This window comes from Berghia stephanieae, chromosome 6, assembly GCF_034508935.2.
Source record: "Berghia stephanieae isolate SIO BIC M18660-M18661 chromosome 6, UCSD_Bste_1.3, whole genome shotgun sequence".
In the NCBI taxonomy this organism is placed as follows: domain Eukaryota; kingdom Metazoa; phylum Mollusca; class Gastropoda; order Nudibranchia; family Aeolidiidae; genus Berghia; species Berghia stephanieae.
Genome location: NC_088365.1, coordinates 12,027,606 through 12,040,105, shown reverse-complemented (window position 1 = coordinate 12,040,105; position 12,500 = coordinate 12,027,606). Strand labels below are relative to the sequence as shown.

Sequence of the window (12,500 nt, the reverse complement as noted above, 5' to 3'; positions counted from 1 at the left end):
ATCTTCGTCCTCATCCTTGTCTTCTCTTCGTCCTCTCATGTTCAATGTATGTGTTGTTTGATGCAAGCGAGGGTTCAGAGCATAAAACACGTACCCTTGTGAAGAATATAGGTATTAAATTTGTCCTAACTATTGGGAGAATCTCTGTGGTGTAATGATAGCACATCTGCCCAGTAATCGGGTCTGATGTTCGAACCCCAGTCGAGGTAGACTGATTTTTTGGGCTGGTTTTTTTCTTGTATTTTTCTTTCTTGCTGTGTCCGACACCTTTCATACACACTTGTTCAGATTTTTATCTTACACCAGTGCCTGCTCCTTCGTTTCGTGAACACAATAATGTAATGTATGAAAGCTACCATTTAAAAAAATTGTTTGCAGGGGCTGGATACCATCTGGTTGTGGTAAAGGATGTCCACTGTAATGTCGAGGAAGTGACCAAAATTATAATGTCTCATATTGCCAATGCCAAATTGGAGACGATCATTAACCAGGAAGTTAGCTACCTCCTACCAGACAAAGAGACGGCCAAATTTCCCGCTTTATTTGTGGAACTGGAGCAGAGAAAGCATGAATTGGGAATCAGCAGTTTTGGTACCTCAGCAACCACTATGGAAGAAGTGTTTTTGAAGTAAGATATTTAGAGCATTTTTGGTCCTGATAGTTCAATTGGAAGAGCCAAAATTGGCCAATTTTGGTCTGTTTTCTATGATGTTTAAAGAGTCCTAGATAAAAATTTCTTGCCTTATACATAAGTAGTAAACAACAGTAATCCTTGGCATGAGATCGCTCCTCAAACTCTCTGACTTCTGTGTAATTGTAAAGTTTGTCTGTCCAGAAAGACAAGAAGCTCTTGTATTCAATATCTCCACCAGAAAAAGACTGATTTCTGTAGGTAAATTACATTTTGATCTTTCTGCTTGCTCTCTAAAGCTTTGTTTCAAATACCCGTGTTCAGATTTTTTTTTTTTGTTTTTTGTTTTCCACTAGTTTCTGCTTTTAAATATTTGACAGTTTATTTACAGATATCACATTGCATTTTACTTTTTAAAGATGTGTTCATGTTAGATCGTTTGCTTTCCTGTGTACGATTGCATCATGATCAAACCAACCAGTTCTTTCACCTCACGCTTGCTTAACTTTAATTTAGCTGTGATATTTTGAAGTCGACATAATTTTTTTCACAATCAAGTCCATTCAGAATCATAGAAAAGTTTTGTGATTTATCTAAAGTTGAGGTTTTAATCAGACTTGACCTCAAAGTGAAATGACTCTATTATCTATATTTATTCTTTCCATTACGTAGAGTTGGAGACAGCGCCGTTCACCATGATGACAAATCTGAGGCTTCTGTTGAAAATGGCAAGAACGGCTTCACAAACCCTGGCTATGAAAAACTCCTCTCAGATGATGGAGGGCATATTGGAAAGAACAAGGTCCATTCCGAAACGGGCAATGAATTGGTGGACAAGGCTGATGATATCATGAGTAAGATTCAATTATTTCTGCTTTATTCTATATCTACAGGTATATATATATATATATATATATATATATATATATATATATATATATATATATATATATATATATATATATATATAAATATATATATATATATATATATATATATATATATATATATATATATATAAATATATATATATATATATATATATATATATATATATATATATATATATTATATATATATATATATATATATATATATATATACATACATACATAATATCATCATGCCTTTTGTGCCACGACATCATAAGACACCGTCGCTTAGGCATTCCACAAAGGAATATAGATAACTGATCATACAAGATGTCTGATGCCAACAGGAATCACCCATGTTGTCCAAGTGAGCAAAATTGGGGGTTAATTATCTTGCTCAAGGAAAAAAGCGAAAGTACCTGAAGCAGGGCTCGAACCCGGGTTATCCATATCACAGTGCAATGCCTTAACCACTCGGCCACTTCGCCCCCCATATATATATATATATATATATATATATATATATATATATATATATATATATATTGAATCGTGTTTGATACAAATATGGTACGAAAAGTGCTCGACATGTAGTAATGGAGCGAATTATTATTTAAAATATTTACCACAATGTTTGGGGCAGTCTACATCGATGTTTCAGGCTGAAACATCGATGTAGACTGCCCCAAACATTGTGGTAAATATTTTAAATAATATATATATATATATATATATATATATATATATATATATATATATATATATATATATATATATATATATATATATATATATATATATATAAAAATAGGTAAATAAGTAGAAATGAGCAGAACAAATGGGCCCAACGGCTCTGAATGACTATTACAATACAAAATATGCAGTCAGAATATTAAACTTTTAATGTTTCTTCATCTGATATTGACAATCATACTTTACTCATTTGTCTTAAATACGTTCTGCTTATGGAACACTAATCTGTTAGTATAAAGTTCTTTCATCTACTGCAAGCAATGTGTTATGAGATGTGCTGTGTGTGCACGCATGCTCAACATGTTTTTATCAGCTCTTTTTTCAAACTTTTCCTGTATATTGGATAAACTGATTCTATATGAATTCTAATTATGGGAATTGTGCCTTAATTTATATTTTAACATGTGCAGTAATATTGAAGCAAAATCTCTAAGACAAGAGGATCACACCCTTTGTATAATATAAGTATGATGAAGATGGTGAATCGTGTTATAGGGGAATGGTGAAAGTGAAGGATTGTAACGAAAATATTAGGAAGGTTGTTGTGATGATGATGATGATGATGATGTGATGATGAGATGATGATGATGATGATGATGATGATGATGATGATGATGATGATGATGATGATGATGATGATGATGATGATGATGATGTTGTTGATGCCAGTTTGTTTGTTTGTTTGTTTGTTTTTTTTTTGTTTTTTTTTTGTTTTTTTTTCGATGAGTACTATGTTACTAGTGTGCATCTATGTGAGTGTGTCTATGTCAATATTGTTTTATTATAAATGTGTAACCAAATGACAAATTGCCACTTTTTTGAGGACAATAAAGATATATTATTATTATTATTATTATTATTATTATTATTATTATTATTATTATTATTATTATTATTATTATTATTATTATTATTATTGTTATTGTTATTGTTATTGTTATTATTATTATTATTATTATTATTATTATTATTATTATTATTATTATTATTATTATTATTATTATTATTATTATTATTATTATTGTCCCACAAGACAGCCATCATTACTTTGCAGAGTTTTACAACTTTCATGTCTTTTAGTCAAGAATTGTCTTTTTAGTAATCGTGTGAGTCCAAGTTTCATCACTAGTAATCATATGTTCAAGAAGATTATTTTAAAAAAATTAAAAGTCCCTATCAGACCCGACATTGGGGTGGTCTTGGCTAAGTTGTCTTCTTGACACCGATTTAGAAAGTTTTGGGAAATTTCCACTCTCTAAAGCTTTTGCTCCTCCATTAACATCTTTGGAACCCATCTACACAAACTTTCCAATACCCCAATATGTCATGGATGGACAGTTTCATGAAAAGGGCTTTTTGGGAATTTCAAGGTTCAAAGCAATTTCATGAAATTTTATTTTCCTACCACGTTTGATGATACCATTAACTCTTTGTACGACGGTCCTTGACTCTTTGTACGACCGTCCTTGACTCTTTGTACGACCGTCCTTGACTCTTTGTACGACCGTGCTTGACTCTTTGTACGACTGTGCTTGACTCTTTGTACGACTGTCCTTGACTCTTTGTACGACCGTCCTTGACTCTTTGTACGACTGTCCTTGACTCTTTGTACGACCGTCCTTGACTCTTTGTACGACCGTCCTTGACTCTTTGTACGACCGTCCTTGACTCTTTGTACGACTGTCCTTGACTCGTTGTACGACTGTCCTTGACTCTTTATAAAGACTGTCCTTGACTCTTTGTACGACTGTCCTTGACTATTTGTAGACCATCCTTGACTATTTTATACGACTGTCCTTGACTCTTTGTACGTCCTTGAACCAATAACACCACTTAAAAATCTGAGACTTAGACATTGAATTCTTACCATTGGTTTTGGTTACTTCATTGTGAATTTTAAAAAGTTTTCTTCTTTTTATAAACAAAAAGTATAGTATAGCTCTGACCTCCTGCTTTGACCACATGTGATTGTAGACGCTGTCTTAAAGACAAGAGTTTTTGATATTTTGTTTATCAGTGGCAGTGAAATTTCTCAATAAAGGAGAAAATTTAATTTCCAATGTTTTTATGTTTACAACTAGAAAAAATGTTTTAAAATAATTAAACTAATAGCCCTTCCCCCCCCCCCCCCCCCCCTGATATATCAATGCAATAATATTATTACTTTTTCACCTAAAAGTTGTTATATATGGATTTAGACATGTAATTGCTTTTCATTTGCTATGTTTCAGGCTTTAACAAAGGATTTGAAAAGAAGTCTGGAGTTTCCAGAAAATTAGGCATTATATACGCTCTCTTTGTCAAAAAAGCTCTTCACACATGGAGAAACAGAACCATAACCCTTGTCCAGCTCCTACTTCCTACCCTTTTCACCATTGCTGGTCTGGCCCTTGACGAATTGAAACCATCTACTCTTGTTGATCCTGCCTTAACATTTAACCTCGCCAAATTTGATCGCACTAAAATACCAACAACTGCCGGGCTCAACCCAAGTGCTGACGACAATGAATTGGAGTCTCTTTATGGACAGCAGTTTGGAAGCAGTCAGGACATCGAGTCTTTTAACGTGGCAAATTATGACACATATGATAACTACACACTGAAGATGGCCAGATCTTTGGGAATTGGGACATTCAACAAACGTGTTATCATTGGACTAGAAGTAGGAGCTGTGGACTCTGGTGAATCAATCCATGCTATTTCACACTACAACGGGCAGCCCTACCATGCAGAACCAATAGGAGTGAGTCTTTCTCCATTTTTTTGTTGTTGGTTTTTTTGTTTATTGTCTGTTGTTGTTGGTATTTAATGAAGATTTACCAATACTTATTTTTTCTCTTAAATAAATATTAAATTTGAGGTGTATTCACAGTTTCTATTATCATCATTCAAACGATTTGTATTATTTACTTTTCATGGTGAACAGCATACATCATGTAATTTGCTATTGTCAGTTTCACACCAAAGAAACCAGGATAAATTCCGACATCTAGAAAACCTTCTAAACGCAAACTTTGATTTTACGGAAGCCCAGGCATGATTCATATTGTTGTAACAGGTTCCTTCAGCGTCAATAAAGCTCAAGGTGCATAGCTGTTTACATTTAAAATAGTAGTAGTAGTAGTAGTAGTAGTAAGCTTTGCAGTCCGAATGACGCCTGCTGAGAATTGTGTGATTCAGTCATGGTTGATAAGTATAGCTGCTCTCTCCATCCATGTTGTTAGTTGTTTCCATTGGTCACGGTCCTGGGCCAGAGTTTCGAGGCTGTCAAGATCTTGTTGTGACTTTAGTACGGAGGGCACTGCAGTATTTCTTAGTTCTTCAGGGATTAATTCGGCCTCATCTGAATCCAGGAATTTCTGATAAAATTTAAAATTTAAAATAAGATATTAGCTAATGTGACATTAAGCGTCAAATGTGTCATTGAAAAGATAATATGGAGATACTCGTGCGGCCTTTTTAAGCATCATTACAATATTTGATTTATCTCAGTTAAAGACCACAAATCTGATGAAAAGCTGTGACCAGGATCTAGAGTGTCTGTGGACTTTATATTGACCTTTGACATGTGAAAAGAAGAACGTTAAAGTAGTATTCGCATGTCATCAGATCATTAACCTTTCAAAAACTCATCAAAGGAACTGTGCAAGGAGGCAGAATAAGACAAAATGTTGAGAGGATAGTAAAAAAAAATTGGACCAGAATATTATGGAACTATTTTTTACAGAAAGCTGAAATTTTCATAGAACAGGGAATGATGGTTGCCAAAATCTACTTTAATACCCCCCATGGTTGTTTATTATGGAATATGTAACAATACAGATAATATTTTTTGAAATATATATGATACTAGATTGGCCAATGAGTCACATGTTTCACAATGGTATTAAATTTATTAATAGATTTGATGTCTTTAGCGTGTAAAATGAAAGAAAAAGGTTGCGTGTTTATAAAATTATAAGAGAGGAATACAGAAAAGGATTACATGAAAAGAACAGAAATTGAGTAAAGTTCTGGTGGTTTCATATTTATAAACAAACTGATCATTTCAAATTTTCTTTCGTCCTTCTATTTATGTATTGTTGTTTTGTTTTTTTTCTAATGAAAATTTTTTTTTCTTTCTTTTCTATATTCTTACTTTCAGTTGAACTATCTAATGAACTCGCTGCTTCAGTTTTACCTAAACACATCGTACAGCCTTCAGTCCAGCATCCATCCTTTGCCTCAAGACCTGAAAAAATCGGCTGAGAACGACATCTTACTGACACTGGGTGGTTCCTTTACAATTGGTTTGTTCCTCAGCTTTGGGATGGCTTTCCTTACCACTCTTTTCATTCATTACGTCATCAAAGAGAGACAGGTTTGTCGGTTTTTTTCCTTCTCCATTTGCTCATGACTATAATTATTTAACTGTTTACAGCCAGGATTTGAGTTCATTTCAATTGACACCAGCGGCATGGCGTATTGACGACATATGGTGGTGCCATGATTAGAAGAAGAAAAAAAAATCTAAACCAGTGAACACGATTAAGAGGAGAGAGCACATGTTAAAAACTCTCTTTTTTGGAAGGGTGGGGGGAGGATCGATGGTTTCTACGAGTGGACAAAACTCACAAAAAACAAATAATTCATGAAAACAACAAGCCACAACACTGAGGTACAAGTCCCGTGTGAAAAGGTCTTTGTAATTATTCTTTGTCCACCATTTAAAGGATTGGATTTGGTAGATAATGCAATCAATATGTGATAAATGTAAATCAAAAGAGAAAAGAAACCTATGACAGAAATTACTTACTTTTAGTACTTGTAAAGAAACTCTGCAAATCTTTTTATTAATTTGTTTATTGAAATCTGGAATGGCATCTATTTCAGTTTTGTGAATTGACAGAATCATTAACGAATTTAACCGCTCCTGTTTCATTGAATTTCGCAAGAAATTTGTCACTCTTTTAAGGGTGCTAAAACAACGTTCAGGAGGTCAAGAAATACGATGGAAGTGGTTAAGGTCACTATAGCCTATAGATGTCAAAGATTTGTCAGTGTTTGTTGTATCTGTAAAAAGTAGACAATAAAAACAAAAGAAACGTTGTTTTCTTCTAAACTAACTGTGAGCCATTCATGTTTGTCATACCATGTCACTGAAAAAGAGCGGTTTCGAGATTTCCACAGCTGTGTTAATTCAAAATCAGTTGGTTGGTGAGGTAGTCTTTTTATTTCTAATTTGTCATCTAGTGTCAATCTCCCAAACGGTTGGTGAAGCAAAGAGTCAACTTGATTCATTGCAGTTCATTGTTTAACAAAACAAAACTTCAAAGTATATCTCAAATAATGGAAATCAGTGGAATACGATTAATGATTGCACAAATAAAAGGTAGATTCAGATCTTAAAGCATCACAAAGAAAAAGTCACTCCACTTAAGTACTTAAGAAATCAAAATAACACACCAAAGTATAACTGTGACAATCTTCGCTTTCTGTCTCTGACTGACACAAATACACACTCACAAACACACACATACACACACACACAAATAAACACTCTTACACACGTAACCATCAACTCGGCACTACAAGCAAGAAAAATGTTGGTAAATTCGTCCACAACGCTTCGTTGCAAAGAATTACTTTATTCAATAATCGTGAAAAGGAAGTGGGGGTGGGGGGGTGGGGTTGATATGTCATATTTTTAAGTTTTATGTTGTTTTTCTTTGCTACTTACAAATAAACTTGACAATGATCAGTGTTTTTGACAGTTAATGTAATATTTTGGATGGCCGAAGTTACCCTAATTATGACGTAAATGGTGCAACATTGGCGCATCCCTCCAGTCCAATGGTGGAGCTCTCAGATCCTGGCACAAGTCGAGGGGTTTTCCTCTATTTGAAGATAGTATAATTCGACCCAGTTTCTTGCTCAATCAGCTGTAGTGATACTAAAGGATAGAGCATTAACTGGAGCTTGGATTGCTTTGCACCACGGTGTTGATTCAGTCACTAATTCGCGCAGTGATTTCACCAACACATGAGTCGGCGCAGTGCGTGATTCGGAATCTTGAATAGAGTGGAGACTAAAAAGGCAGTCGGCCTATGTTGTTGGCGAGTTGGCGAAAGACAGTGGAGTTAAAATTTGTTTTATTTTTAATTAAATTATGATGTTAATGATTTTTAAAAGATTGGTGTGGTGCCTGGCACCATTCGATCCAATGGCCCCACGCCACTGATTGACACTCATATCTTACTGTTTTAATCAAGAAAGAAATAATAATAATAATAACGTGGTAGTGGAGAAAAGGAACTAAGATCGATCCTTGAGGAAGGTGGAGATTTTATTTAAAGCCCTTGTCCACCCAGCAGTGATTGGGTAGCTGGGTCTGTCAGATATGGCAGAAAGTACTTTGAAATAGACTGGTACCCTATCAAAGGGGTAGCAAGCTATTGCTATTGTCCGTTTCACACCATAGAAACCAGGATAAATTTGACTTAAAAAAAAACACTTCTAAATACAAACTTAGGTTTTACAGATTCATATTGTTTTAACAGGTTCCTTCAGCATCAATGAAGCTCAAGGTGCATAGCTGTTTACATTTAAAATAAGATATTAGCTTATATGACATTAAGCGTCAAATGTGTCATTGAAATATAAATCGGCTATGTGGTCTATTGGTATGACACTCGCTTTCGGATAGGCAGGTCCTGGGTTCGAGCCTGGCACTAGGCGCATAGTTAAGTCCTTGGAAAAGGCTCTTTACTCACATTCTCTCACCGTACTCAGGTGTAAAATGGGTACCTGGCCGTTAACAGCGTTGTCTTTGCCCGAAAAATTGTAATATTACCAAACAGGCGTCATGTCCTGTCCTACATGTTAAATGTTGCTGTTGACCAGGGACCCCTTGTAAAGCGCTTTGAGCACATTTAGTGGGTATTGCGCTATATAAAGCTCAATTTTTTTTTTAATTGTTATTTTTATAAATCAACAAATATGAAGGTGGTTGCAGAGACTTTTTAAATTTAGATTTGAAACTATTCATTAGATCTTTGTCACAACATTACCTGGGGTACAAGACAGCGTAGTGTGTTGAAAGTGGAATTGTTGTCGTCGTCGTCATCATCAACATCAGCATCATCAGTATTGTCATCGTCTTTGTCATTATTATTTTTTTTTTTTAATTATTATTACTATTATTATTATTATTATTATTATTATTATTATTATTATTATTATTATTATTATTATTATTATTATTATTATTATTATTATTATTATTATTATTATTATTATTATTATTATTATTATCATCATCATCATCATAATTATTATCAACTGCTACTGCTACAACTACTACTACTACTACTACTACTACTACTACTACTACTACTACTACTACTACTACTACTACTACTTCGTCTACTACTTCTACTACTACTACTACTACTACTACTACTACTACTACTACTACTACTACTACTACTACTACTACTACTACTACTACTACTACTACTACTACTACTACCACCACCACCACCACCACAACTACTATTACCACCACAACTACTATTACTTCCATTACTATACTTCTATTACTACTACCATTGTGAAAAAACTTTGTATTTCTCAAAAGAAAAATAATTTTTTTTTTATCTTCCTCCGACAGGTTGGATCTAAACATTTACAAATTGTGAGTGGAGTCGACCCGTTTAGTTTCTGGATCCCCAGCTTCCTGTGGGATTTCATCAACTACCTCATCCCATGCCTCCTCTTACTTGTTGTTTTTGCTAGTTACGACAAATCGGCTTACATCGGGGATGAGAGGCCTGGCTATGTCATTCTAGTGCTGATTTTATATGGCTGGGCAGTGATTCCATTCATGTATGCCTTACAGTATGCTTTCAAGGAGCCTCCTTCTGGTGTTGTCTCTGTCATCATGCTGAATATTTTCTCAGGTAATGAAATGCTTTGAAATGAAATTGGTTCTTAGAGGGATCGAGAAGAGACCAAAAATAAAGAGATAAAAGATAGAAATTCTGGGTTATGGAGAAGTAATAACAGAATGTTTTGAATTTAAAATAGACAAAAAATTTGTCAACTTGTGAAGAAGAAGAAGAAGAAGAAGAAGAAGAAGAAGAAGAAGAAGAAGAAGAAGAAGAAGAAGAAGAAGAAGAAGAAGAAGAAGAAGAAGAAGAAGAAGAAGAAGAAGGAGGAGGAGGAGGAGGAGGAGGAGGCGGAGGAGGAGGAGGAGGAGAAGAAGAAGAAGAAGAAGAAGAAGAAGGGGATAGATCAATCCCGAATATTTTTAATGGAATAATTATTAGTCGAATGGTGTAGCCAACCTATTTAGCTATCGCGAGCCCAGAGTTGTGGTGCCATTTACTCAGTGGTACAATGTATCATCTTAAAGTAATTCGAGCAGTGTTGAGCATAATCAAATGACTCAGTAGGAGGCAGTGATTGTAATACTCTTGACCCTGGCATTATGTCCTTGGGAGAGACACTTTTTACATATTATCTTAGATAGAGATAGGCAATGACAAGTATTATAAGAGTGCTAGCACTGAAAATAAGTGCCAAATTGGCAACTTGTAATGTATATATTGAAATATTTGTTCAGTATGGCTTGCTTGAGGGATAAATGAAGCATTCTGCAGTTATTTAGTATTGAGAAAATGTGTAAATGGGCATATCTATTTTATCTTATTGATTGTCTTTTAAAGATTGGACTAAATATTTTAAAAATCTTTCTTTCCTAATAAGGTCTGATTTGCCTGCTGGCCATTTTTGTCCTAAGCATTCCGTCGCTGGGTACAGAGGACATCGCAAATGTTTGTGACTACATCTTCATGGCCATTTTCCCCAACTATGGCATGGCACAGTCTTTTGTCAACATCTACAATAATTATTATAGTCTTGAAGCTTGCAAGAATCAGAATTGCTCTGGTGTTATACATCCTTGTTGTGCAGGTTGGTATGGATATTTATTTTAATGTTATTTGTATTATATGTTGTTTTTCTATTTTAATCATAGTTAATTGCAAGCTTTTGACTGCCATTGGCTTATTAAATTTGTTTATTTTATTTTTATTCCCCCCCCCCCCCCCACCACCTTAAATGCGTGCTCTAATAATTTTCTCTTTATTTTTCTCTTGTGTTTTTGTTTTGTTGATTAAAAGAAATGCTGGGTGGGGTTCCTGACCTCCCATAGTGGGCAAGGAGATACTTACTGTGTCTTCTATCCCCCTATACCTGTTTTCCAACATGCTTTCTGTCTTTGTTTTGGAATGAGATTACTTGGTTACTTGGTTTTGTCCTGGTCGGATGCCCTGGCTGGGAGGGAAACAGTCATATGTATAGTTAGAGTTTTGGGAGATTATATGTTTTGTAAATCATCTTTCTGTTATGCACTATATTATTATTTGTTCTACATATATGATTTGTAAACATTCGTGTGTATTCCTCTTAGTGGGATCTTGTGCTGGTTTATGGGTGAAACGTGTAGGTGATCTCAAACTAAGCACATTGATTGTGTGCTCTTGGAATCTACATCTGTACCTTATTTGAACCAATTCCCGTTGTCTTTCTTTTTCTTTGGTGATTTAATTGTAATTCTAGAACTTTTGACTATCCCATTTTCTTCCTGTTTACTGGTGCTGATAGGGACCTAAATGTGTTGCAAGCGCCATAAAAACCTTAAAAACAAAAACAAAACATTAAAAAAAATGATTTTCAGTTACATGACACATCATGATATGCAAAAACTACCATCAAGTTGTGAATTTGTTTTTACCATGAAAGCGTAATCAAAGCTTTTTTAAACCTAAGTAACTCTTACAATAGTATGAGTTGTTATGTTATAATATGTTATGTGATATTAGTTTTCATAACCAGACACTTTATGCATTTCCACAGACACCTGTGACCAGATTGGGGTTTGTTATGATTACAATTCAAACTATCTGGCATTTGAAAAACCGGGCATTGGTGCCTACCTCATCTTTATGGTACTCCAGGGCCTGGTCTTCTTCACCATCGTTCTTCTGATAGAATTCCACATTTTCCAACAACTTTGGTAAGGTTTGCTTGACGATTTTGTTAATGAAGGGCACAATAACAAAATGTTAAAACCCCATAATATATCCATTTATTTCTATACATTTCTTTAAAGTTCAAATAACAATTTTCTATTTTACTTTAGCAATACAATTCTAAAATTACTTATTTATATCTATACATATCATTGTTAAACATATAAA

The 12,500-nt window shown here is 34.4% G+C and overlaps 1 protein-coding gene across 5 annotated transcripts in view; it reads left to right on the top strand.

Moving 5' to 3' along the window:
- Nucleotides 1-12,500, top strand: part of LOC144974490 (phospholipid-transporting ATPase ABCA3-like) — a 129,281-nt gene that overhangs the window by 102,135 nt on the left and 14,646 nt on the right. For all 5 annotated transcript variants that reach the window (XM_078917395.1, XM_078917393.1, XM_078917394.1 and 2 more), the window contains 7 exons: nt 379-628; nt 1,304-1,485; nt 4,488-4,999; nt 6,401-6,616; nt 9,908-10,196; nt 11,005-11,211; nt 12,157-12,316. In XM_078917395.1, the coding sequence (XP_078773521.1) occupies nt 379-628; nt 1,304-1,485; nt 4,488-4,999; nt 6,401-6,616; nt 9,908-10,196; nt 11,005-11,211; nt 12,157-12,316 (1,816 nt within the window). The remainder of the gene's footprint in view (nt 1-378; nt 629-1,303; nt 1,486-4,487; nt 5,000-6,400; nt 6,617-9,907; nt 10,197-11,004; nt 11,212-12,156; nt 12,317-12,500) is intronic.